Genomic DNA, 24,727 nt, shown 5'->3' on the forward strand with positions numbered 1-24,727 from the left:
CATGTTGTGTATGTCACACCACCTCCTCTGCCTACTCTAGCCCCCAGCTGCGGTGCAGGATACTATATTGTAAACACCAGTGTTGAAGCAAGATTCAACTGTGAATTCACTCAGCTTCTGAACAGGGAATTGTAGAGTGGGGAGGGAGAGGGAGAGAGAGAAAGAAAGACACACACACACACACACACACACTCACGATCAGGTATCAAAATGTCTGGGGTTGTTGTAATCACTCTGCTTTGGTTACTTAGAAATTCAAACAGGGTTATATGCAATCCCAAAGTGAACTTTCAAATCCATTTCACAATGTGAGGATGAAGACAAGAAGAATCTCTTGTTTGATGATGCCTGAATCTAAATACAGTTCTTCCTACCCACCCACCTTATTTCTTTCTTTATTTGTTTAGTTATTTAATGCCTGTACAATCAGTAAGCGCCTCAATCACACAGAGCTGTGTGATGGGGATGGCAGCTGCCACTCCTGCCATGCTCAGGGGCATGCAACAGAACTCCAGGGAGGGGCCAGATGAATATTAATTACTGCAATCATGAAGCTAACAGCAAAGTTACGTCCTATAAATTTGCATTCCTGATGATGAATAGGCCAGCCTATTCAGACAGGTAAGAATGTCGGCACGGGTTTTAATTTGGTTTTTAGCATGTTGCTGATTTAATTATTAATTAATTTAATTATTTCTGAATGTTTAAATAGTTGTTTTAAACTAATAATGCCATTGTTTTTATTATTCTTGAAAACCACTTTATGGCTTGCTGTTTGTTTTTTAAAAAGCAAAACAACCAAGTGATGTATAAATTTTGTGAAATAAATAGATAAATTAATGAGGGACTGCCAATTGAGATGGAGCAGTTTAAATATGAAATGGGCCTTATTATCTTTTTAAAGGAATTTTTGAATGCTGGGGGTTGCATAACCCTGCCTGGCTTAACTTTTGGCAGAGGCACCCAAAAAGAATGAGAAGGAAGCCTTTTTTACAGATTGTATTCTTCAGCAGCTGCTCTAAACTGTGAAGCTTAATTCAGTAGTACTGTTCCCAGTATAGTTTGCTATATATAAAGGTAAAGGCACCCCTGCCCGCATGGGCCAGTCTTGACAAACTCTAGGGTTGTGCGCTCATCTCATTTAAGAGGCCAGGAGCCAGCGCTGTCCGCAGACACTTCCGGGTCACGTGGCCAGCGTGACGAAGCTGCTCTGGCGAGCCAGCACCAGTGCAGCACACGGAAACGCCGTTTACCTTCCCGCTATAAAGCGGTACCTATTTATCTACTTGCACTTAAGGGTGCTTTCGAACTGCTAGGTGGGCAGGAGCTGGGACCGAAAGACGGGAGCTCACCCTGCCACGGGGATTCGAACCACCGACCATGCGATCAGCAAGTCCTAGGCACTGAGGTTTTACCCACAGCGCCACCCGCATCCTTTGCTGTATATAATGCTGCATTAATTGATGCCTAACCCAAAAAGAGACTAATAGTGACACATAAATCCTGCCACAAGAAGCTTGAATTCTGTGATAGCCAGATGCCATCAATTGATTATTCCCCCCCCCCCTTACCACAAAGACCTGGGTGGGGGCAAATTACAGTCTAAAATTTTAGTATGCAAATTAATCATTGCTTCCAACCTTGCAGAGATAGATGCCTGGTCCTGTTGGGTGACAAAGGCAGAGTGAGAAAGACTATTTAGTTTTACTTGATTTTGTCCTATCTGTGAAGAAGTGCACAGAATCTCATGTTAGTAGGTGGAAGCTCATAAGCCAGAAGAAACATCAGTGCAGGCTGGTCCGTTAGGATGAATGGGGCCGAGCACCACCAACCTCAGTGTGCTTCCAGCCTGCATCCCTGCTTACTTACAGCTCAGCAGGGAGGGAGGTGGGGTCAGAAAGAGAATTAATAATCTGGGCCTGACATGAGCTCTAGCTCCACCTACAGTTGGCCTCCCTGCCTTCCATCCTACCAGTCTCAATGGGCATTGGCTACCACTGAAAAACAAGGTAAGAGGCAAGCAGAGTACAGTGATGGCAAAGCTGTTTACTTTGTCTCTCAGTGGCATCATGTTTCAGAACCTCGATTTAGAAAAAAAGAATGTCAAGGGAGTTCTGCACTTGCAAAGAATCAACTGTTCAGTTTGGCAGCTTGATCCCAGAAGCTGCAGGTAGTGCAGAATGCTACAGTAAGATTGTTGACAGGAGTGAGACCTTGCTAACAGAGAGCACCTGTGCTCAGAAACTGCTCTGGTTGCCAATTTGCTAATGGGGCCTAGTTTAAGGTGTTACTATTTGTATATAGAGCCCTGAACAACATGGGACCAGTTTACCCGCCATATCGTTTTACCACATGTATATCCAAATTTAGTCCCAATACTTTTAATATGGATTTAATCTTTTAATATGGATTTAATTTAGTCCCAATACTTTTAATATGGATTTTCCTGGACCTTCTGCTGAGAGAGAAATCTGTCCTCTCTGCCTCCTGCCACCCTCAGATGTTATAATGAAAGGGGGAACAAAATATTCCACACAACCTTTCCTGTTCTTGTCACATGTATGAGCAAGTCAAGCCTTTAAATGCAGCCTTTGAATTCTGATTCAGAACTCTGCCTATCTGATCAATCTTTAAGAGGAAGCTGTTCAACACCTCTGCCCAAATCAGAGCTCCTAGGACCTAGCAACTACGTTAACTAATCAACACAAAATAAAAGCTTAACAAATACATCTCTTCACTATGCAGATATATTCTTTGAAAATAAATGCTAACATATATTCTTCTAGAATAATATAGGTGAGAGGGAGAAGAAATGAACCTAACCCTTTTAATAGATGCTTCATATCAAAGCCACTATACAGTACAACAATAACCAATCACAGGGAACGCTTAGCTTATTATGATGTTGTTACATAAGGTATCATCCCTAAAGTGCACCCAGTTGTTTGCTAGACACATAATGCACAGGGCTAACCTTTGAACACTGTAGTGGTAACTTCCCAACCCCACTGCCCCAACCATTCTACGGAAATTGTTTTCTATTATTACCTATTTATCTCTAAAACGGCTAATAATCCCAAACAGCTTGCAAACACAACCAACACCATACCTGACTGGCCCACCACCTTATTTCCCCCACATTTTCTATCCTGATGTCACAGAGGAGGGTCCGCAATTCTATCTACCACCAACTCCACGGTGATTGCTCCGCTACTCTTTGGCAAGGGTGAGAAGAGGGGCCCCAACCTCCTCTGCAGCTGAGATTTGGGGAGGGGAGAGCCCTTTGTCTGCAACCCCAAGCTGAAGGGGAAGTATTGAGACGGATGTTTGAGCAATGCTTGGAACAGAAGTTACGAGCATCAGAGCCAAGACAAAACCGAGATTTCCCTCTGGTTTCAGAATGGAAAGATGGAGGCACTTGGCAGTGATTCTCAACCAAGAAAAACTGACTTTGGAAAGGTGGATACATTATGCAAAGCAAGCTATTTTACCATTTTGACCTTTCATTTTTGTTTGTTTCTGTTTACCATGCCAAGGGCCAAACAGTGATACCACATGCAAACAGCACTTTGTCACAACTTGGGAGCAGTGTTTAATAAGGAACTGGCCATAAATTCAACTTCAGTTACTCTTCATGTGCAGTGCTTTCTAATTTGAGTTTACCCTGAAGTAAGTCCTGCTATAATCAGTGGGACTGGCTTTCAGAAAAGTGCAGATAGAATTGTAGCTCAAGCCCCAAGCACTAAACCATTAAAAAGAATAACAATAAACACAGTTGGGGTGGGTTTTTTTTTTTTTTTAAGGAACAGTTAAAGCAATGAAATCACAGGTTGTATTCAGGGGAATGGTTGCCTAAACAGGTGTTTTAGTGGATCAGAGTTCACTTTGTCACATGCATGATATGATCACTTCCATGTTCTTATCCCTTAGTACAGACAGAATAAAGTGGTTGTTGTCTAACACGGTGCACTTACTAGGTTCTGCAATGCCTTATATTTAGTAAAACTGCCTATATCATTAATACCACAATGACTCTGAATACCAGTTACTGGGAATCATAGGAGGGCAGAGTGCTATTGCCCTCAAGTCCTGCTTTTGGGCTTCCCATAAGCATCTGATTGGCCAGTGTGAGATCAGAATGCTGCACCAGATGGGCCATTGGTCTGATCCAGCAGGCTCTTCTTATGCTCTTATAATGACTTATATTCACTCAATTGGCTCTGGTATTGACTGGCAGTCTGCACAGTGAAATACACCTTACTGCTATGTTTTAACCCTACTTTGTAACCAGCGACAACAACATGTTTTAGTTCTCTCTGTACCTTCTTAAGTGACTTCCCATGCATGTGATGAAGTGACCTTTGACACCTGAAAGCTGACATCATGATAATTTAAAGTGCCACAGAACTCTGTTGCTTTTGTCACAATAGACTAACATGGCTACTTCTCTGGAACTTGCCTCTAAAATGTTAATCCATAGAGGAAATTTTACAAGTGTGTAAAAGCACATTCCTCTAACCCATGACACCACATGGCAGTACTCTACACAGATAGAAGGCTTCCCACTCATACCCAGGAGCATGGAAAGTGCATCTGCTTAAATAAGCTTAAAACTTTGTCTCTTGTGTTCGACTGCTCCCTCAATCTGCATGTTATCTCTGAGACCATATCTTAAGCTGTAATAGACCACAATGACAACCGAACCAGGAGTGAGTTGTGGTTGTTGTTTTAGCTTTTCCAGGACTTTCAAAGACTAAAATTCCATTTCTCACACCTGGAGGAAAAAATGGTCAACTGCTGGTCTACCACCACCAAATGCTTTTTCCCCCAAAAGACAAAAGTCACTAATGCACACTTGCCCACAAAGAGGCCACCTTAAAAAAATTTCAACAGTGCAACATGGCATGAAAGCAAAGCTCACTGAACATGAGCTGCTGGCAGCAGCTGGAATTTACCCGCAGGGGCACCGGATCACACACATACACACACCTGGCTGTGGAAAGGTGCCAAAAATAACTTGGAATCCTCCCCAAGGCAGAACTCTGCCCCTTCTCAATCTGACCATTCATTCTCGTCCAGCTCCGAGTCATCATCTGATTCACTGTACTCGACGGCGATTCTGCGGGAGAGGATTGTCGCCACGTCGTTGCCCACAGGCTCTTTCTTTGCCTCTTGCTCCCATTGTTCTTGGACCTTCCGGAGTTGAATCCCTGCATTTGCAAAGGAAGAAATACTTTGGAGGACTGGCTTCTGAGCAGGTGTGTTGCTGGGACCTGACTTCACACTGAGACTCCAAGCCATGAAAGACAATCCCTGTTCCCTTCCCAAGTCCCAACTGGGGTCCCAGCAGCAACACTGAGCTTAGAAACAAATCTGTAGAGCTGGAAGGCACCCAAAGGGTCAGTAAATCTAACACCCTGAAATGCAGGAATAGATCACCTCGAGAAGCCCAGCACAACAGCAGGGGCGATCCCCACCAACCTCTAGTTCCAAATTTTGAGCTGGGCTTGTTTTGCTGTTAGGAAGCTTGAGTGGCCATTATCCACCCATTTTTCCTTGCTGAAGGCAGAGGAAAATCTGGGGCTTGTCTTGGCACCTGGTGCCAAAGGGCCTGATTACCTAGACATCCACCTCTAGCTTCCATTTCCAGCTTGGAGCTACAGAGGTTGGACTGAGATTTCCCCTGCAGTTGCACTGAACCCTCCACAGCTCAGCACAAACAATGGGCATTGCTTCCTCCCCAATTGTAGAGGGAAATGGAGCTTCACTTCTCCTCCTAGCCATGGAAAGGTGGGAGTAGATGGAATTGTGGAACAGTGATCAATTTGTACAAGCCTGGCCAAAACAAATCTCCATCCCTTCCCAGTCACTTTATTTGTTTGATACTAATTACCGTATTTTTTGCACCATAACACTCACTTTTTCCCTCCTAGAAAGTAAGGGGAAATGTCTGTGCGTGTTATGGAGCGAATGCCTACGGGTGGCGGGGGGGATCTGCTGCAGTTGTGAGCAGAGGATCCCCTTCCTTCCCTCCTCCGTGGCTCGCTTTGAAACAGCAAAGCGGGAGAAGAGCCGCTGAGTGGGGAGGAGAGAGGGACAGAGAGCCTGCTTGCTTTAAAGGAGCAAAGCGGGAGAGGATAGGAGCCGTTTACACGAGTGTAAGCGGCTCCTGTCCGGTTGGCTCCTTTAAAGCAGGCAGGCTCTCTGTCCCTCTCTCCTCCCCACTCAGCTTGCTAAATAGCATTATTAGCAGCATCCTTCTCCACACCCCCCACGTGTGCTCCTTGTCCCTTGGGTGCTTTTCCTTCCCTCCCCACTTAAAACGTGGTTACAAAGCATGGATCCACATGGATCCTCAGGATTTTTGCACTGGGTCACCCCAAATTCACCATCAGATCACATAGCATGTCCATGGCTACATCTTGCACCAAAAAAATCACGCACCCACTGTTGCCTGGGATCGCAGTGGTGCAAAAACGTGGTTACAAAACATGGATCCACATGGATCCTCAGGATTTTTGCATTGGGCTACTCCAAACTCACTGTCAGATCACATGTCTGTGGCCACAGCATGAACCACAAAAATCATACATCCACTGTTTCGTTTATAATATTTTTTTTTCTTGTTTTCCTCCTAAAAACTACGTGCGTGTTATGGTCTGGTGCGTGTTATAGAGCGAAAAATACGGTAATTCTGCATTCGTTAAAGGGCAGCCAACATTTTGGGACCATTGGGTACCTTTGGAATTCTGAAAATGTGGTGTGGGCACCAGCCACAAAAATAGCCACCATAGAGCATGGCATAAAAGAAAATGACTACCACAACTAAAACAGCAGAAAAAGAGGCATGACCACAAAATGGAGTGGGCTTGGATCCCATTAAGGGGATAAAATACATCTACATCAGTCATCATACACCATGCTCACTCACAAAGACAAGCACTCTATAAGTCTCCTGTTTAAGGAGAACGAGAGGTCAAGCCAATGCAAACAGGAACTGAGGCGGAAGAGCAGCCAGCCTCTCACAAATGGTGGATTTGGATGAGATATTTACTGAGACCTTTCATGGGCGCCATGGAAGGTACTATTGGAAGCACTGATGCCTGTACATGCTGTTTGGATGAGCATTGTTTAATGGCTTCCAATCACTTTATTTTTACCCTTTAGAACTTCAAAAGCAAACAAATAAATAAAAATGTGGACTCTTTGTGGGAGGGAATATTGTCATACAGAAAAAGCCGGTGCTCACCTCTACGAATTGCAGCAAGCAGGTCGCTCCTGGCATCACTCATTGGTATCAGCGGGAACTGAGGCTTCCGTGGTTCAACCGTCATGGCTGGGGGAGAGGCCAAGTGAGCTGGTGAGGTGGTAATCGTTGGGGGTCCAGGGGGAGGGGGCGGAGGTGCAACGGGGGGCCCCATAGGGCCAGTCTGAGGGGGAGAAGCAGAGTAGGGGCAAGGTGGGGCCGGTGGAGGGGAAGGTGCGTAAGAGGAGTGAGCAGCAGTGGCAGCTGCACTGGGCGCCATGGTGGGAGGGGCAGAGATAGGGCTGTCAAAGGCAGTTTGAGCGGAGGGTATCACCGGGGGAGGGGGAGGGGGAGCAGGTGGCACAAAGTACTCGGCCATTGGCACTTGCTGGGGGCTGAAACGAGAAAGGGAAAGAGACAATTTGAAACAGACTCTGGTCCAATCAAACATGGCACACATACAAAAACTACAAGTTAAACTTAATATATAGGTTGGCATCAGATAAATGCTAGATTACGTGGATGGAGTAAAGTGAATTACAGACACATCTTTTGGAACTCTCTCAGATACAAACATTTTGAAAATCTGTTTCAAAAGGCTAATGTTTCTAATATTGTTCACTGTTAGAACTGAAAATATTTCTACTTTGTTATCTGGAAGGTGTTATCTTTGGAAATGATCGAAAAATAGTGATCAACCTTATAACTGCTAAGATTCTTTATGGATATTTTGTTTTACTTTATTGCATGTATAATAAAATGGAAACAAAAACAAATGAGCGGCTCAAGTCACAGAATTAGGCTATTTTAAGTTTAGCCCTTCTTAACTGCTGCACAACTTTGGAACTAGAGCTATGGTTAAAGGCAGCTCCTCCCTCCAAGTAAGCAAACTAGAGCAGATACAGTCCCACATACATGGGAATTTTCACAGTACTCAGACATGGCAGGCACCCAGATACAGAATGGCAACCAGTACTAGTGCAAGAAAGTCCAGTTGCTAACAAACTCCTGTGCTGAGCTTGCCCAACTCATGACCCACCAAGATGTGCAAAAACCTTTTGTTATCCTAGGCAAGCAGTTAACCAGTAAAGACTGAGGGACCATAGTAAACTATACTAAAACCTCTTAATTTTTGGAGAAGGGGTAAAAAGGAAATGCTACTGCATGTTATGTATGCTGCCTGGAAGTGGCTTTCCAGGGTTTCAGGCAGGGGACTCTTCCAGTCCCCTCCAAAAATGCCAGGGAATGAACCAGGGACCTTCTGCATGCTAAGCAGATGCTGCACCACTAAGCTATGGCCCTTTCCCAATTAATACAATAATTAGGTTGCATAAAACCATTTCACGTTGGTTATCATTAACCACTATACCTTCTAACAGGAGCATCTAAGGAGATTTTAAAAAATAAAAAATGACACACACACACATCAGAAAAGTCCTGCTGAATCAGTCCATTTAGTCCACCATATTGATCTCACAGATCTCACAGCAAGCAGGATCTGCGTACAACAGCACTCTCCCCACCTGTGATTCCTCACAACTAGCATTCAGATGAGCTTCCCAAATGTACTCACTACTATCAAATCTCATGCTCAGTTGGCATACATGTTTAATACTAATTGTGTCTGTTTGGACAACAATCTGAATGGTGAAAAACTGACTGGCGAATTCAATAAAACCCCTTTCCAGACAAAAATCTCATAGGAGAAGTAACTGCTCTCTCGCTGTCTGCTGTCCATAGTCCTGAAAAAGACAGTCCGTTGTTTGCACACATAGGGCTCATTCACACTTACCTTTCCTCCACACTTCCCTGGCATGGAGTGCACTTTAAAGCTCCATATCTGAGAACTCCCCGCTTCCCCACCCCCGGAGATTTCCCTGCAAAAACCCACTCTTTACCAGTGAATCAGAGCAAATAGCAATCCACGGAAAACCTGAATTGTTGCACTTCAGCTTTAAAGAACAGGTTTTTGCAGGGAAAAGTCCTGAGAGGAAAAGGACACTTGGACATGGAGCTTTGAAGCAAGGACCTGTTGCTGTAAAGTGCAGGGCAAAAGGTAAGTATGGATAAGCCGTTTGTCTAGAAGTGCTATTTCACATTTTACAGATCATCCAGCTATAGTTGTCAGCCTATTGCATTTCTATATTTTCTATGCAGCCCCCTTGGTCTTTTTTTAAGCCTGGCTTTTGAAGCTCATTACATATCAGCCCTTAGCCATTGATCCTACAAGGACTTGCACATGGTTTAATTTTTCCAATGGGGATACCTCTTCTTCCAAAGGAGGAAAAAAATAATTTGCAAGAATTTACATGCCAACTTACTTAACAATGAGGGAGTAAATTCTGCCCATGGGCCTCCATGCAAAAGGGGGTCAAGAGCAGCATGGGAATGGCAGAATTTGGCTCTTAAGCCAAGTTTTCAGCATTCATTTACTGAGTAATGACAAAGACTAGGAACAACTGGGAGAGAACTTAATCAAGGGAAAAGGAGCTAGGTGAGTAAAGGGTGCAGGGAAATGATAGGGGATTCTTGCTGAGCCTAACGGAGTGAAGTCAGCTTGCCCTTGTGGCCACCAGAGAAAGCCAGCAGCATTCAGTGCTGTTTCAGATGCCAGCGCTTTCCCAGGCTGGGCGAAATGGATGCTGGCTGGCATTTACATGAAAGGATGAACAGTGATGAATATACAATCAAGTTCTCTCTTGGGAGTCCTGGTAGGATTTAGATTGTCACTCACATTACTGTACCAATGAGCAGCCTCTGCGCAACCATATTGTTGCCAGCTGGTTTTACAGAATACAAGCCTGCCCTACCATGGGGAAAACCCATATGATCTTCCAACAAATGTAGTAAAAGAGGAATACTTATATTTTCCTCATGTTTCCCAGGATTGATGAATACAACTGTATTCCTTGTAATCATCTGATCTCTGGACCAGCTGCTTTCCAATGTGGACACCAAAGGGTGGAAACTTGAGCTTGGCCATACCAAAAATAAAAAATAAATCAATGGCAAAGAAAGGGGTTGGGGTCAAGTTTCCCAGCTCCTTGGCTATCCATGGATCTGACTGCATTCTGCTTCTCAACACCTTTCCTACACAAGTTTCCTACACTATCAATACCCTGGTAGCTTTAGAAAGTGCCAAACTCTCTTTCTGAAAGCAGAAAGCCAAACCTAACAGGGGAAGGAAAGCAGGCAGGAATCCATACCCATAATCCTTGACTATCTGAGGCCTCGGTCCATTTAGCATAGTCTCTGACGGCTGCGGTACATGGGGCTGTTGGACCCGGTTGAGACTGTTCTGCCGGCTTCCTGCTGCTGAGGGCCTGTAGACATGTTCCTGGGCCTGGTTAGCCACCAGGATGACCTCTTTGTTGTCTGCTGACAGGTGTGAGGCTGGAGCTAATATCTGCTGGGCAGGATGGTTAGGGCTGGCCGGGTATGAGTGATCAGCTGCATCTGACGCATAAGATCTGTCACACACAAAAACACCAAAAGGTTGTACTCCTGAATGGGGTGGGTGGATGGAAGGAGCCAAATTGAAGGGAAAATTAAGATGACATCTATTAGCTGCTGGGATCAAGGCATGGTGTGTGTGTATGTGCGTGTGTGTGTGCGTGCGCGCGCGCACACACACACATTTACACACGCACACGCATGCACACACACTCTAAAAGGAACACACACATGCAGCAAGGATGGAGCAGGCATGGATTAGGAAGTTAGCACCACAGTTTAAGAGATTAGCCTTCAATAGGGGTTTAAGTACTCCTAACTTGTGCTCCAAAGAGCACACTGACTTCTCATCTCAGCATCATGTGAATGCAGAAGCAAAGCCCATGCAATGATTCAGCAGCCCCAGAGCAACAAACATTGTTGTTTTTTTATTTGGGGCAGGGGGAGAGTTTCTCAAAAGGCCTCATTTCCCTGAACCTCCAGCTAGTCAGATCAGAACCCTTGCTGTTGTGAGCAATAAAAGCATCCAGAAAAATAATAATAAGTCAAACAATAATCAAGCCCAAAAACAGCAAAAGAAAGAAAAAAGATAGAGCAAAGCGTGTAATACATAAAACCTGCCTATTATCTGGGGACAGTGATCCTTCCGATGAGGCCATGTGATATGGGGATGGTGAGAACCTGTTATCGGGCCGGAATTCCTTATCGTATGCCATCATGTTCCATTCCAGCCGCCGGTTGCGAGCCTTTCGCACTTTCTTCACTTCCCTGGTGGAGTCTTCAACCAGCCGCTGCTCCTGTAGAGAAACAGAGTAAAGTATCTGCTGTGTCAACCACCTTTCTGCTACTGATGTGAATTGTAAGGCTTGGCTGGCCTCCACAATGGAACAGAATCCCCAAGGGGTAAAAACAGAATACACCACCTTCAGGCTGCAGAGTCTGAGGGTTTCTTTTTGTGTGTGTGTGTGTGTGTGTGTGTGTGTGTGTGTGTGTATTTGAGTTTCCCATATGTAAATAATTCCTTACAAAAAAACAAACAAACCCCAGCACAACAAAAGGTGAGAATCCTTTCAGCTCAACACACTCCTTATTTACTGAGATCTGTGCTTTGTTTGTTTTTTCATAATGCAGGTGATTCAAAAATGTGGTCACACACCTGTATTCTGAGGTTGTCTAGGTTATTCTATAACAGTGGGGTCACTGCCCCCTTGATTCTGTACACTCATCCCCAGTGCCCCCTACCCTACCCTACAAAAAGCATTATTCACCATCCACTAAGAAAGATAATAACACAATAAAATTCAAAGCAGTAACAATGAATTGCACATTTAATCAAAACCCAATTAAAACTTTTTGTAATCAACCATTTATTTAGCATTTAATCTCCGGTGGGGTGTGAGAATTCTCTTTCAATCATCTCTAGACAGGCAGATTATCTGCTTACGTGCTCTGTAGAGAGACTACCTGAATCCCAACTCCTATATATTCCCCCTTCACAAAAATGTACCTTCTGCCTGCGTTTCTCTTTCCTCTTGTCCTCTGTTGCCTGCAGCATCTTCTCTTTCCACAAGTTGAAGAAATATGAAGGGTCCGTGTAAAACTTCAAACCGTCTTTCTTGTCATCTCTAGAAAGAGCAAGTTGGGGGGGATTGAGGGGGGAGGGAGAGGTAGAGAGAGAGAACTATTTTAATTTTTATTTCATAAAATTTATACACCACTTGATTGTAAAAAAACCCCACACACCTCCAAGAGAATACTGTATTTTTCACTCTATAAGACGCACTTTCCCCCTCCTAAAAAGTAAGGGGAAATGTGTGTGTGTCCTATGGAGCGAATGCAGGCTGCACAGCTTTTGCTGAAGCCAGGAGAGCAAGAGGGATCGGTGTGCACCGATCCCTCTTGCTCTCCTGGCTTCGCTTCACTGGAGAGGCGCTGCGTAGCTTTCCCTCTCTGCACAGCACCCCTTCAGCGAAGCGGCAGGAGAAATGGAAGGGGCTCCGTTTCTTCTGCTGCTTCGCTGGAGACGTGCTGAGTAGAGAGGGAGATAATATTTTTTTTCTTGTTGTCCACCTCTAAAACTCGGTGCGTCTTATGGTCGGGTGCGTCTGATAGAGTGAAAAATATGGTAAATTATCAATAAGGAAAACATTCACATTGCTATGAAGGAACACCTAAACTGCAAAAGCTAACCATCACGGGACAATTTCTTTTAAACTTATTAGACTCCCCAAATGGGTACAGACTTAGTAACAGAGACTCTTTTGCCAAATGCCCTACCTGTAAGGAGTAAGGATGTTGAGCGGTGGGGGCTTATCACACCGCTGGTACATCTCCATCACAGGGTTTGGGATGGAATTGCGAGACACCACCTGTTGGTTCTGAATGGTGGAGCTCTTGAAAGCTTTCCGCATGTTGATATCCTGCAGCGAGACTGGAAATGCAAGGCAGAAACGTGAAAAGGATGAAACTCAACACTGCGCACCCGCAATCCCAACACACAATGCGGGTTTTGTTTCCTACAAGTCACGCACTGGTTCTTTGGTGCGATGATTCCCATGCTTATCCTACCATCTCAAGGCAGGTAATGCTTTACACTATACTGCAATTCGTTATAACCAGTATTTTAAATATTTAAACACGGGGGGGGGGGAGAGAGCGAGAGCGCAAGATTAAAGACAGAATCCCACCACCTACTGAAACCTAAAACTCCTGCCTGCCAGATCATAATCTCCCCCATCTCTCAAGAGCTAGGTTTGACAGAATACAAACACTTTAAAAAATAAAAATAAAAATGCTGTAATTCGCTATGATAATTTTTTGTAATATAAACACAGGGGGGAAACAGTTTAAATACAGAAAAAGCAAGTTAAATATTTAATACAATTAAAAGTAATTAACAATGGGTAATCAATATAACCAGTTAATGAACTAACAATCCTATGCAATCTACTCAAAAGGAAGTCTCACTGAGTTCAGCCAGAGACTTACTTCCAGGTAAATGTGCATACAATTCATACAATTGAGACTTAAAGATCGTAACCCTAAGATTTAGACAGCTGTTATCTCACATTTACTTACTTACAAGCGGCATCGAGAGTGGAACCATGAAAACTGCAGTGATGATCTCTGCTTTGAGAATTCTTGCAGAATTTAAAATGTGCTATAAGTACAAGCATACTTTCTACAAAGACCCTGTTACTTCAGGGGTGGGGAACCTTGTGGCCCTCCAGATGTAGCTGGACTTTCTCCCCTGACCATTGGCCACATTGCCTGGGGCAATGGAAATTGGGAGTCCAAAAACACCTGGAGGGCCAGAGGTTCCCCACCCCTGATTCACCTCACAGGATAAATGAGCCCGAGGCAATAAAAAAAGCTCAGCACCCTCTTGCTGGCTTGGAGAGCAGACCAGGCCAGGGGCTGGAATGGTGCAAACCAGCCCACGCCGTCTTCTGTAGGTCTGCTCCCAAGGCGGAAAGTGCGGCAGCGCTTGCTTTTATAGCAAAGCAGGACCTTGGCCAACACCCACACCCCAGCTGTATCCAATCAGCCAAAGCACCTGCCCTGGGACCTTGGGCAAAAGGGCAGGTGATAAATTGCTATAGCAACAACAACACCCCCCAGGATATTCTGTGCTTTCTGCATCACCTACGCTTTCCAAGAAGCAGCAGTTATCCAGCTCCACTACTGAGGGGTGGTAGAACACAAGCAATTACTTCATCAGATTTCTGAAAAAGATTAAGGTTGCTAGGAAAGCAGGGGGTCAGTATGATTTGTGGGAGGATGGCAATTTTCTGATTAACGGAAATGGCAGATGGGGAGATTAGACAGCTGTTCATGAGGCTAAACTGAAGGTTCCTGTTTTCAATTTTTTTAACAAGATTGATTTTTTTTAAAAAAACTGGCAAGAACTTCCCAGGCCTATCATCAAAGTACAGCCATACCTTGGGTTACAGACTCTTTTTTGTTAAGCGATTTTGGGTTGTGCACCGTGCCAAACCCGGAAGTACTGGAACGGGTTACTTCTGGGTTTCGGTGCTTGTGCAGGCGCAGAAGCGTCAAATCGCAACCCGCGTGTGCATAGACATGGCGCTGCGGGTTGCGAACGCTGCGGGTTGCGAACATGCTTCCTGCACGGATCACATTCGCAACCCAAGCATCCACTGTACAAGGAAGGGGCAGACCTACAGAGGAAGAAGCAGAGAGAGGATGGATTGCATTGCATGTTCCTTGCTCTGCCTGATCTTCTCTCCCAGCCAGCAAGAGTGTGCCGATGTTTTCTGCCTGCCTCATTTTGCTTGTTCTGTGAGATATCTGCTAGTAGGTAATAGTGTTGTGCTGATTACTGGTTGGGGCATTGGAGTCTGATCAGCCAGGGACAGACCGAAGGTGGGAGTTGTGTGTGTCAGGCAGCTAGCATAGAAAATAACTGTGTTAAAGCAAATACTAGAACTATTATCTATTGTTGAATAAGTGAAACAGCATTATACTCAAGAAATCTAACATCTGCCTTTATTGGTGCATCTGAGCTCACACCCCTTACACTCTTTTGAAAAGGTTAAGTGGTGGGTGGCAAATATGGATCTAAAACAGGGAGCAAAGAGGCTGTGTTCCTCCTTATGTTGTTGGACTACAGCTCCCATCATCCCCCCAGCCAGCATGGCCAGATATCAGGGAGAATGGGAGTTGGAATCCAACAACATCTGGTGGATTACATGTTAGCCACTGCAAATCTGGGCTGTACCATTTCAGACTTCAAGTGAGGGCTCCAACAGTGGAATATTCCTGCATACGTGTATTCCTGCTCACATACATATAGCCCACTGTATCCTCCTGGCGAGGCTATCTGAGTTGTGGGTCGGCAGCCCTGTTTTGAAGTGGTTCCATTCCTACTTGGGGGTCGTTTTCAGCGGGAGATGCTTGAGGACTGTTTTTTTTGGTGTTTTTTTAGCACCATGGGGCCTTCAATATGGTGTCCCTCAGGGCTCAATTCTATGCCCCATGTTGCTTAATATCTATATGGAACCACTGAATGGAGTCATCTGGAGTTTTGGCATACACTGTTGGCAGTATGCTAATGACAGACAACTCTGTTTCTCCTTTACAGTGGTACCTCCAGTTAAGTACTTAATTCGTTCCGGAGGTCCGTTCTTAACCTGAAACTGTTCTTAACCTGAAGCACCACTTTAGCTAATGGAGCCTCCTGCTGCTGCTTCGCTGCCAGAGCACAATTTCTGTTCTCATCCTGAAGAGATGGGTTAGCGGAATCTGTAACCTGAAGTGTCTGTAACACGAGGTATCACTGTACATCTGCAGGTGATGCAGTGGATGTACAGGACCGCTGTTTTGCCTCGGTAATGGACTGGATGAGAGCCAACAAACTGAAGCTCAATGGAGGGAAGACTGAGCCACTGAGGACTGTTAGTGAGTGGTTCCCCAGAACAGTTAGGTGGAAGATTACCTGCTCTTGAGAGGGTTACAGTCCCTCTTATGCAGCAGGTACGTGGCTTGGGGGTGCTCCTGGATCCATTCTTCTTCTTTTTTTTAATTAAAGATTTTCGTGTTTTACAGAAGTATGTGTAATGTCTTTCGTATTTTTTCTGTGTAACATTTTTACAAATCAGTTTCATTTGTTGAGACATTGGGGGGGAGGGGGAGGGGGGAAGATTGGGGGGTTGGGTGGCAATGTTTCTATTTTGCTTAATGTATGTAGGGTTTGGTGTCAGGTACCAAATAGTATGGGAAACAGCCCTACTAGAAAAATTACCATATTTTTCGCACCATAGGACGCACCTTTTCCCCTCCAAAAATGAAGGGGAAATGTGTGTGCATCCTATGGGGCGAATGCAGGCTTTCGCTGAAGCCTGGAGAGCGAGAGGCATCGGTGCGCACCGACCCCTCTCGCTCTCCAGGCTTCAGGAAGCTATCTGCAAGCCTTGCAAGCCCGGTGGGAGTTCCCACGGGCTCACAAGGCTTGCGAGCAGCAGCCTGCAGCCCCCGCGAGTGTCCGCAAGCCTTGAGCGCCCGGCAGGAGGTCCCGCCGAGTGCGCGAGGCTTGGGGCGGCAGCCTGTCACCCGAAGCACGGGGAGCCCTCCGGAGGGCTCCCCGTGCTTCGGGCGAGTGTCTGCAAGCCTTGCGCGCCCGGCAGGAGGTCCCACCAAGTGTGCGAGGCTTGGGGTGGCAGCTTGTCGCCCGAAGCACGGGGAGCCCTCCGGAGGGCTCCCCGTGCTTCGGGCGAGTGTCTGCAAGCCTTGCGCGCCCGGCAGGAGGTCCCACCAAGTGCGCGAGGCTTGGGGCGGCAGCTTGTCGCCCGAAGCACGGGGAGCCCTCCGGAGGGCTCCCCGTGCTTTGGGCGAGTGTCTGCAAGCCTCGCGTGCCCGGCAGGAGGTCCCGCCGGGTGCGGGAGGCTTGGGGCGGCAGCCTGTCGCCCAAAGCACGGGGAGCCCTCCGGAGGGTGCCCCGTGCTTCGGGCAGGTGAGCGCAAGGCTTGGGGCGGCAGCCAGGGCGGAGGGGGGAAAATAAATTTTTTTATTCATTCCTCCCCCCAAAAAACGAGGTGCGTCCTATGGGCCGGTGCGCCCTATAGGACGAAAAATACGGTAACCAATAAACTGAAACTGACATGGGGACAAACAGAAGAAGATGCATTTACAGAAGAAGACACTCCCCTCCTGGATCCATTCTGTTGCTTAAGGCCCAGGTGGCCTCGGTGGTGTAGAATGCCTTCTGTCAGCTTTGGCTGGTGGCCCAGCTGTGCCCCTATCTGGACAGGGATAGCCTGAGTTCTGTGGCCTCCTCTGGTAACCTCTAGGTTGGATTACTGCAATGTGATATACGTGGGGCTGCCTCTGAAGACAGTTCAGAAACTTCAGCTGGTGCAAAATGCAAAGGCCAGATTGCTCACTAGAACATGTAGGTTTGAGCATATATCACCAATCCTGGTACAACTGTACTGGCTTCTGATTAATTTCTGGACCCAGTTCAAAGTTCTGGTGTTGACCTATAACATGGCTCTGGAGCTCAATACTATAAGGATCACCTCTCCCCATACAAACTGACCCGACCCTGTGCTTGTCATCTAAGGCCCTTCTCTATATCCCCCATTCCAGAGAAGTTCAGAGGGTGACAACAAGAGAACGGGTCCTTTCTGTAGTGGCTCCCTGATTGTGGAATGCTCTCCCCAGAGAGACTTGCCTGATGCCATCATTACATGTATTTAGGCGCCAGGCAAAAACATTCCTCTTTACTCAGGCCTATGGCTATTAAATAAGCTATGGCTTGTGAAAGTGTGAGGGAGAGGACTGCTATTAGGATGACTATTTTATTATCAGGCTGTCTGTCAGTATGTTTTTAATTAAGTTTCTGATTATGTTTTTATCATTTATGTTCTGTAATGTTTTTTAATGTTGTACACTGCCCTGGGACCTTTTGACAAAGGGCAGCATATAAATTGAATTAATAATGATCAACTGCACATTTATTAAAAATCCAGTTAAAAGTATTTCAATTAATTCAAAAAAACTGATGAACTTGATATATTGATACCAGTTTTTCAAAATCTGATAGTAAAGTACAGTTTCAGTGGCCCTCACACAGATTATCCCCCCCCCTCGCCCTGGGATGGTACTGCCTACTTTGAGAGCCACTGAATCCTAATATCAGAGAAGAAGGCTAGGGTATAACTCTGCTCTCACCAACCAACCATGGTATTTGGGGGGGGGACATGGGGGGTTGTGTACCTTAGGAGCATTCACTGATGGGAGTCACCACCTGTAGCTTGAAGTAAAGGTAAAGGGACCCCTGACCGTTAGGTCCAGTTGCGGACGACTCTGGGATTGCGGCGCTCATCTCGCTTTATTGGCCGAGGGAGCCGGCAAACAGCTTCTGGGTCATATGGCCAGCATGACTAAGCTGCTTCTGGAAAACCAGAACAGCGCATAGAAATGCCGTTTACCTTCCCGCCGGAGCGGTACCTATTTATCTACTTGCACTGAGACATGTTTCTAACTGCTAGGTTGGCAGGAGCAGGGACCGAGCAACGGGAGCTCACCCCGTCGTGGGGATTGGCAAGTCCTAGGCTCTGAAGCTTGAAGTAGCACAACCCAAAACGCAGTGAGAAAAACACCAAAGGTTAAGCTTGTTTTGAGGAAAGTTTTCCAGCTGCTGATGGAAAAACAAGTGGGCTTATCCTGTCCTTCAGAGCTCATCTTTCACTCCCCCAGCGGATTAGCAGAGAAAACTAAGTGCTGAAGCTAATCCTGCAAGAGCAAGAATCCTTCCTCACCACCTGTTGAGAACACAAGGAGGTAAAAAAATCATTAAAAAAATCAAGGCCAGTAGAAATGAACAACAAAAGTAAACGGTAAGGGCCACCAACTGATCTGTAAGTGGTCAGGTGGTCTGATTTAGTTCAGCGACAATAATGTTTGGGTGAGGGGACACTCCTCCCCACCAAACCGTAGAAATTATTAAATGGTAGGATTTTGATTATTTGGAGTATTGAAGTGAAGATTGGAAGCCAGTGGAAAAGTACAGACTAAGTTTCCTTCCAAGTCAGGGCCTCACCTGGGATACCGTATTTTTCGTTCTATAGGGCCCATAGGACGCACCTCGTTTTTTTGGGGGAAAATGAATAAAAAAATTTATTTCCCCCCCCCCTCCGCCCTGGCTGCTGCCCCAAGCCTCGTGCGCTCGGCGGGACCTCCTGCCGGGCGCGCAAGGCTTGCGGACACTTGTGGGGGCTGCAGGCTGCTGCCCGCAAGCCTTGTGAGCTCGTGGGAACTCCCACCGGGCTTGCAAGGCTTGTGGATAGCTTCCTGAAGCCTGGAGAGCGAGAAGGGTCAGTGCGCACCGATGCCTCTTGCTCTCCAGGCTTCAGCGAAAGCCTGCATTCGCCCCATAGGACGCACACACATTTCCCCTTCATTTTTGGGGCGAAAAATACGGTACATGACAAAAAGTGTTGATGGCCCATCGAAGAGGAATCCTTGGCCCTAGGCAGGCAGAGGTTGCGATGGTGATGGTGTATGTGTGTGAGGTGACAGGAAAATAGTATTTTAAGAAAAGTGTGCTGGGAAGAAGTAGGGAGAAAAAAAGAGAGCTATATCTTGGGCAGGCTGGCTGAAGGTGGGCTGGGAGAGATGCCTTGGACTCCAGTGCTGCACTGATGTGAGGGACAAACCCCTCTTGAAATGACCATGCTGCAAGATCTGGAATCCCTCCATGCAGACTGAAAGTGTAAGTATGTACATAAATCAGATTTCTTAAAGTTATGACAGTCTTGACCATGCCTTGTGGGGGTGACACCCAACTTTTGTAACAATAATGTATTTCTCCCTCATGCACAGGGAAGCCTTGCTTCTGTTATCCATGCCCTGCTAACTTCTATGTTTGATCACTGTATGCAATGTGTTAAATATGGGGCTGCCTCTGAAACAGCAGTTTGGAAACTGCAGTTAGTGCAAACTTCTGTTGCAAGACTGCTAACTGGGACTGTGCACAAGGAAAATATATTGTTAGTGCTGAGATACCTGCACTAGCTCTCAGTTCATTTCTGAGACATGGGTGGCGCTGTGGTCTAAAACACTGAGCCTCTTGGGCTTGCTGATCAGAAGGTTGGCGGTTTGAATCCCCGTGATGGGGTGAGCTCCCGTTGCTCTGTCTCACCTCCTGCCAACCTAGCAGTTCAAAAGCATGCCAGTGCAAGTAGATAAATAGGTACCACTGCGGTGGGAAGGTAAACGGCGTTTCCGTGCGCTCTGGCAGTTGTCATGGTCCTTCGTGCACCAGTAGCGGTTTAGTCATGCTGGCCACATGACCCGGAAAACTGTCTGTGGACAAACGGCGGCTCCCTTAGCCTGAAGGCGAGATGAGCTCCACAACCCCATAGTTGTCTTTGACTGGACTTAACCGTCCAGGGGTCCTTTACCTTTTACCTTACCATTTCTGGGTCCAATTCAAAGTGTTGTTGCTTACATTTAAAGTTATTCACAGTTTGGGTTCAGGGTACCTGTTATATCATCTTTCCCTATATTAAAAAACCCCACCCCAACCACCCCATTATAATAATTTTAGCATTTTTTAAAAAACACATATTGTTTGATGAATTGGGGACACTTTAATTTACAAAAAAGACCTACATGTGATAGGTGTTACCTTTTAAAATACATTTCCCTTATCTTACAGGTGGGAGGGAATCCCTATTCAGTGATGGTGCGCATGGCATCTCAAAACAAAAGAAAACATGCCGGGGGGGGCATTTTTATTATTATGCAAATTTATTTATGGTTCAGTTATAAGTCATATAAATAATTGGCCAATATTTCTTTAAGTGGGTCCATGGAGAAAATACAGCTATGTTTTTGTTATTTGTTATATTTTATTGGTTGCTTTTTTACCAAGGTAATTCAAAGTGACTTATGATTTATAACAGGCATGTCCAACAGGTAGATCGTGATCTACTGGTAGATCACTGGATGTCTGTGGTAGATCACTGGTAGATCATTGGCTCCCCCCAAAGAAGCTGAACAACTGTGGCTCCCCTAAGAAAAGCTCAACATTTTACCTCCTCCCTGAAAAAACTGAACAACTTTGACCCGAACCCCCCCCCCCAAAATGGGCCTTCCTCCTTCCTAAAAAAAACTCAACAACTTTGACCTGAACCCCAAAAAAGGGGGTAGATCACAGCCAGTTTTTAACTCTGTGAGTAAATCACAGTCTCTTGGGAGTTGGCCACCCCTGATATATAAGAAGAAGAAGAGAAGAGTTTGGATTTGATATCCCACTTTATCACTACCCTAAGGAGTCTCAAAGCGGCTAAAAATCTCCTTTCCCTTCCTCCACCACAACAAACACTCTGTGAGGTGAGGCAGAGAGACTTCAGAGAAGTGTGACTAGCCCAAGGTCACCCAGCAGCTGCATGTGGAGGAGCGGGGAATCGAACCCGGTTCACCAGATTACGAGTCCACCGCTCTTAACCACTACACCACAAACGCATACACTAAAGCTAGCATAAAATGGAAAGACAAAGAAAACTCTAAAAGGCCATTGTGTTTTAAAAGGCAGAATTAAAACATCTCACTCACAGGACACAGATAACTAAGGGCCATAGAATCATAGAATTGTAAAGTTGGAAGGTGCCCTGAGGGTCCTCTAGTCCACCCCCCTGCAATGTGGAATTTCTACTAAATCATCCATGACAGATGGCCATCCAACCTCTGCTTAAAAACCTCCAAGGTTTTTAAGTCCACTGCCTCCCGAGGGCGTCTGCTCCACTGTCGAACAACTCTTACTATCAGAAAGTTCTTCCTGTTTAGTCGGAATCTCCTTTCTTGTAACTTGAATCCATAGGTTCAGGTCCTAGCCTCCAGAGCAGAGAAAACAAGCTTGCTCCATCTTCCATGTGACAGCCCTTTAGCTATTTGAAGATGGCTATCACATCTCCTCTTTTCCAGGCTAAACACAACAAACACCCTCAACCATTCGTCTTGAGACTTGGTTTCCAGACCCATTATCATTTTGGTTGCCCTCCTTTGCACAGTTCCAGCTTGTCAATACGGTATTCTTTTTAAAGTGTGGCACTCAGAACTGTACACAGTATTCCAAGTATGGTCTGACCAAGGCAGAATAGAGCGGGACTATTACTTCCCTTGATCTGGATGCTAGACTTCTGTTGATGCAGCCTAGAATACCATTAGCTTTTTTTGCTGCTGCATCATACTGTTAACTCATGTTAAGCTTGTGGCCTGCGAAGACCCTGAGATCCTTTTCACATGTACTACTGGCAAGCCAGGTGTCCCCATCTTATATTTGTGCAGCTGGTTATATCTGTCTAAGTGCAGAACCTTACATTTGTTCCTCTTGAAATTCCTTTTTTAAATGTTTTGGCCCAGTTCTGCAATCTGTTAAGATGACACTGAATCCTGATTCTTTCTTCTGTGGCATTACCTACCCCTCCCAGTTTGGTGCTACCTGCAAATTTTATGAGCATCCAAAAGGTGTGGCGGAAAAAAAATGATTTTGCCTGGTGCCTGAACATTGACAGATAATTGACAGGTGCTGGGTAAATGCATGCTAGTCACTACATGGGACTATCTCACTGATAACTTTAAGCTGCTTTGGAAGCCTTGGCCTATGAAGATGATGATGATAGTAACTAATGTGAAAAACACCTCGTTACGATTGCCTTTTCAGAATGCTTACTGGAAGAAGAAAGCAAGCAAGGAAGTAATGGAGATCCTTCCAGGCTGCACACCTTTGTGCATTTACTTGGGAATAAGTCCCCCTGAAATTCTTGGGAGGCATTTCTGAGGGGAAATGATTGGTCAGCTGAGAATATAGCTCCTCAACAAATATGCAATTCTTCTCAGAGACTGAAAATTCAGTGGTGAAACCAGAGGCTTGTTCTTTTCATCATGAGATACTGAAAGACTGACATTTCCCAAGGTCCAGGTTTGTGACTTTGTTAACCCAAACTGCTTGCATTCAACAGGACCGTACATTGTGCTTTAGATAAAAGGTCCCCACTGCAAAATAAGAGGGGGGGGAGGGGGAGTGCTAGAATCCGTAAATCAAGGATGGATAACCTGAGATTGAAAGCCTAAATGTTGCCTTTTGCCTAAATTGAAATATGTGACAAAGGGGTTAGTTTAATCTCTGGTTTGCTGGTAAAGGTGAATTACTGTGTCATGAAATTGTGCATGTCTAAAATGTGTGCCACCAACATGAAAAGTTTGGAAAGCTCTGGGTTAGGGGTTTGTTAGGCAGGACAAACCAGTTTAATTTCCTTAGGGAAATGAAGAGATCCTAGAAAAAGGATGGAGGCATTTTACAGGCAAAGTAAAACAGATATCCGTTCTAGGAAAAATTAGGTTTATTAAAAACAGTGTTAGAGAGGAACGTTAAAAGAAAGTTATAAGTAACATTCTTAATTACATCTTTAAAAGAAGTTTTGACTGAAACAAAGTACTGTGCCTTTACTAGTGAAACCACTAAGCTTTATCCCACAGAATGCTTGTTACTAAAATTCCAATTTTGCTTCCACCGTGCCTCATCTTTAATTTATTCCCAGCGCAAGAAATAAGGGGCCACAGGATCCGTACAATGAGTCCTTGTTGCTGAATTATAGTAAATACTACCATACACATAGAATATCTGAATTAATAGTTGTTTTCGACAGAGTCTCTAAGTTTAAATCACCCAGACCCAGTCATGTTACCTTGCTCCCATTTTTACTGAGGGAGTTTGACACACCACCCACGTTGGCATGCAACCCCTGACAAATTACTCTCCCAAATGACTGAAGGACTCTCCAACCCTGCCATAAATCATCCTTTTCATAATGTATGGTTCAAAAACCCTTAATATTCTAGGAAAACAGATTGTTTACTAGAATTTCCTTTTCCCGGGAGTGTTTTGCCTGTTCCACGGCAGGGTTTTGTTGTACTGAGTCACAAAGGGAAGCTTGAAAATGGCAATACTTAATTAGCGCTTAAGGAAGCAAAACATCTAAATGCAGTTCTGTTCTGCTTGACCAGATAAACAAAACCAAAGGTTAATGTGACCCAAGTGGTTGCTGCTTACCTTCTTCCACAGTGGAGTCCAGTTGGGTGACCTTGATCACCAGAAGATCAACTCGCTCTTGCAAAGAATTCATCCGCATGTAGAAACTATTGGCTTCATTAAAAAGCTCCCCGAATATGTCTTCAGCATGTCTGCCTGAAATACCATGAAACAAAAGAGGTGACCTGTTCCAGGCAAAATAAATTGAGGTGCCTTTCAGGTAGTCAAAGGAAAGCAAATTTGTTTACGAACCAGAGGCAGAAGTAATAGCAACAAAACAAGTGCAGGGTTTTTTTCTACAACACAGCATACTGTTCTTTTTATTTCCTGGAAATGCTTTTATTCCATTTTCTAGTTTAACAGCACAAGAAGCCCCCATACAATAAACACAACCCCTTTCCCATCATGGGAATATGGTGCAGAGGTTAGCCTGCCCTAACTGGACATGTGTTGCCATCAGTCTCTAATAC

General features: G+C 45.3%; 1 protein-coding gene across 5 annotated transcripts in view; it reads right to left on the reverse strand.

Moving 5' to 3' along the window:
- Positions 1–4,828: 4,828 nt before the first annotated feature.
- Positions 4,829–24,727, reverse strand: part of LOC309523956 (actin-binding protein WASF3-like) — a 68,715-nt gene continuing 48,816 nt past the window's right edge. For 2 of the 5 annotated variants that reach the window (XM_082208259.1, XM_082208262.1), the window contains 7 exons: positions 24,279–24,413; positions 12,977–13,130; positions 12,207–12,324; positions 11,321–11,496; positions 10,453–10,716; positions 7,250–7,641; positions 4,829–5,210 (listed from right to left, as the gene is read on the reverse strand). In XM_082208259.1, the coding sequence (XP_082064385.1) occupies positions 5,053–5,210; positions 7,250–7,641; positions 10,453–10,716; positions 11,321–11,496; positions 12,207–12,324; positions 12,977–13,130; positions 24,279–24,413 (1,397 nt within the window). In that variant the 3' untranslated portion in view covers positions 4,829–5,052. Of the gene's footprint in view, positions 5,211–7,249; positions 7,642–10,452; positions 10,717–11,320; positions 11,497–12,206; positions 12,325–12,976; positions 13,131–13,781; positions 14,594–24,278; positions 24,414–24,727 lie in introns of those variants that run through there. The other 3 variants (XM_082208260.1, XM_082208261.1, XM_082208263.1) reach the window with 3 other exon arrangements.

Source organism: Podarcis vaucheri (genome assembly GCF_965113315.1).
Source record: "Podarcis vaucheri genome assembly, chromosome: Z".
NCBI classification, from domain to species: domain Eukaryota; kingdom Metazoa; phylum Chordata; class Lepidosauria; order Squamata; family Lacertidae; genus Podarcis; species Podarcis vaucheri.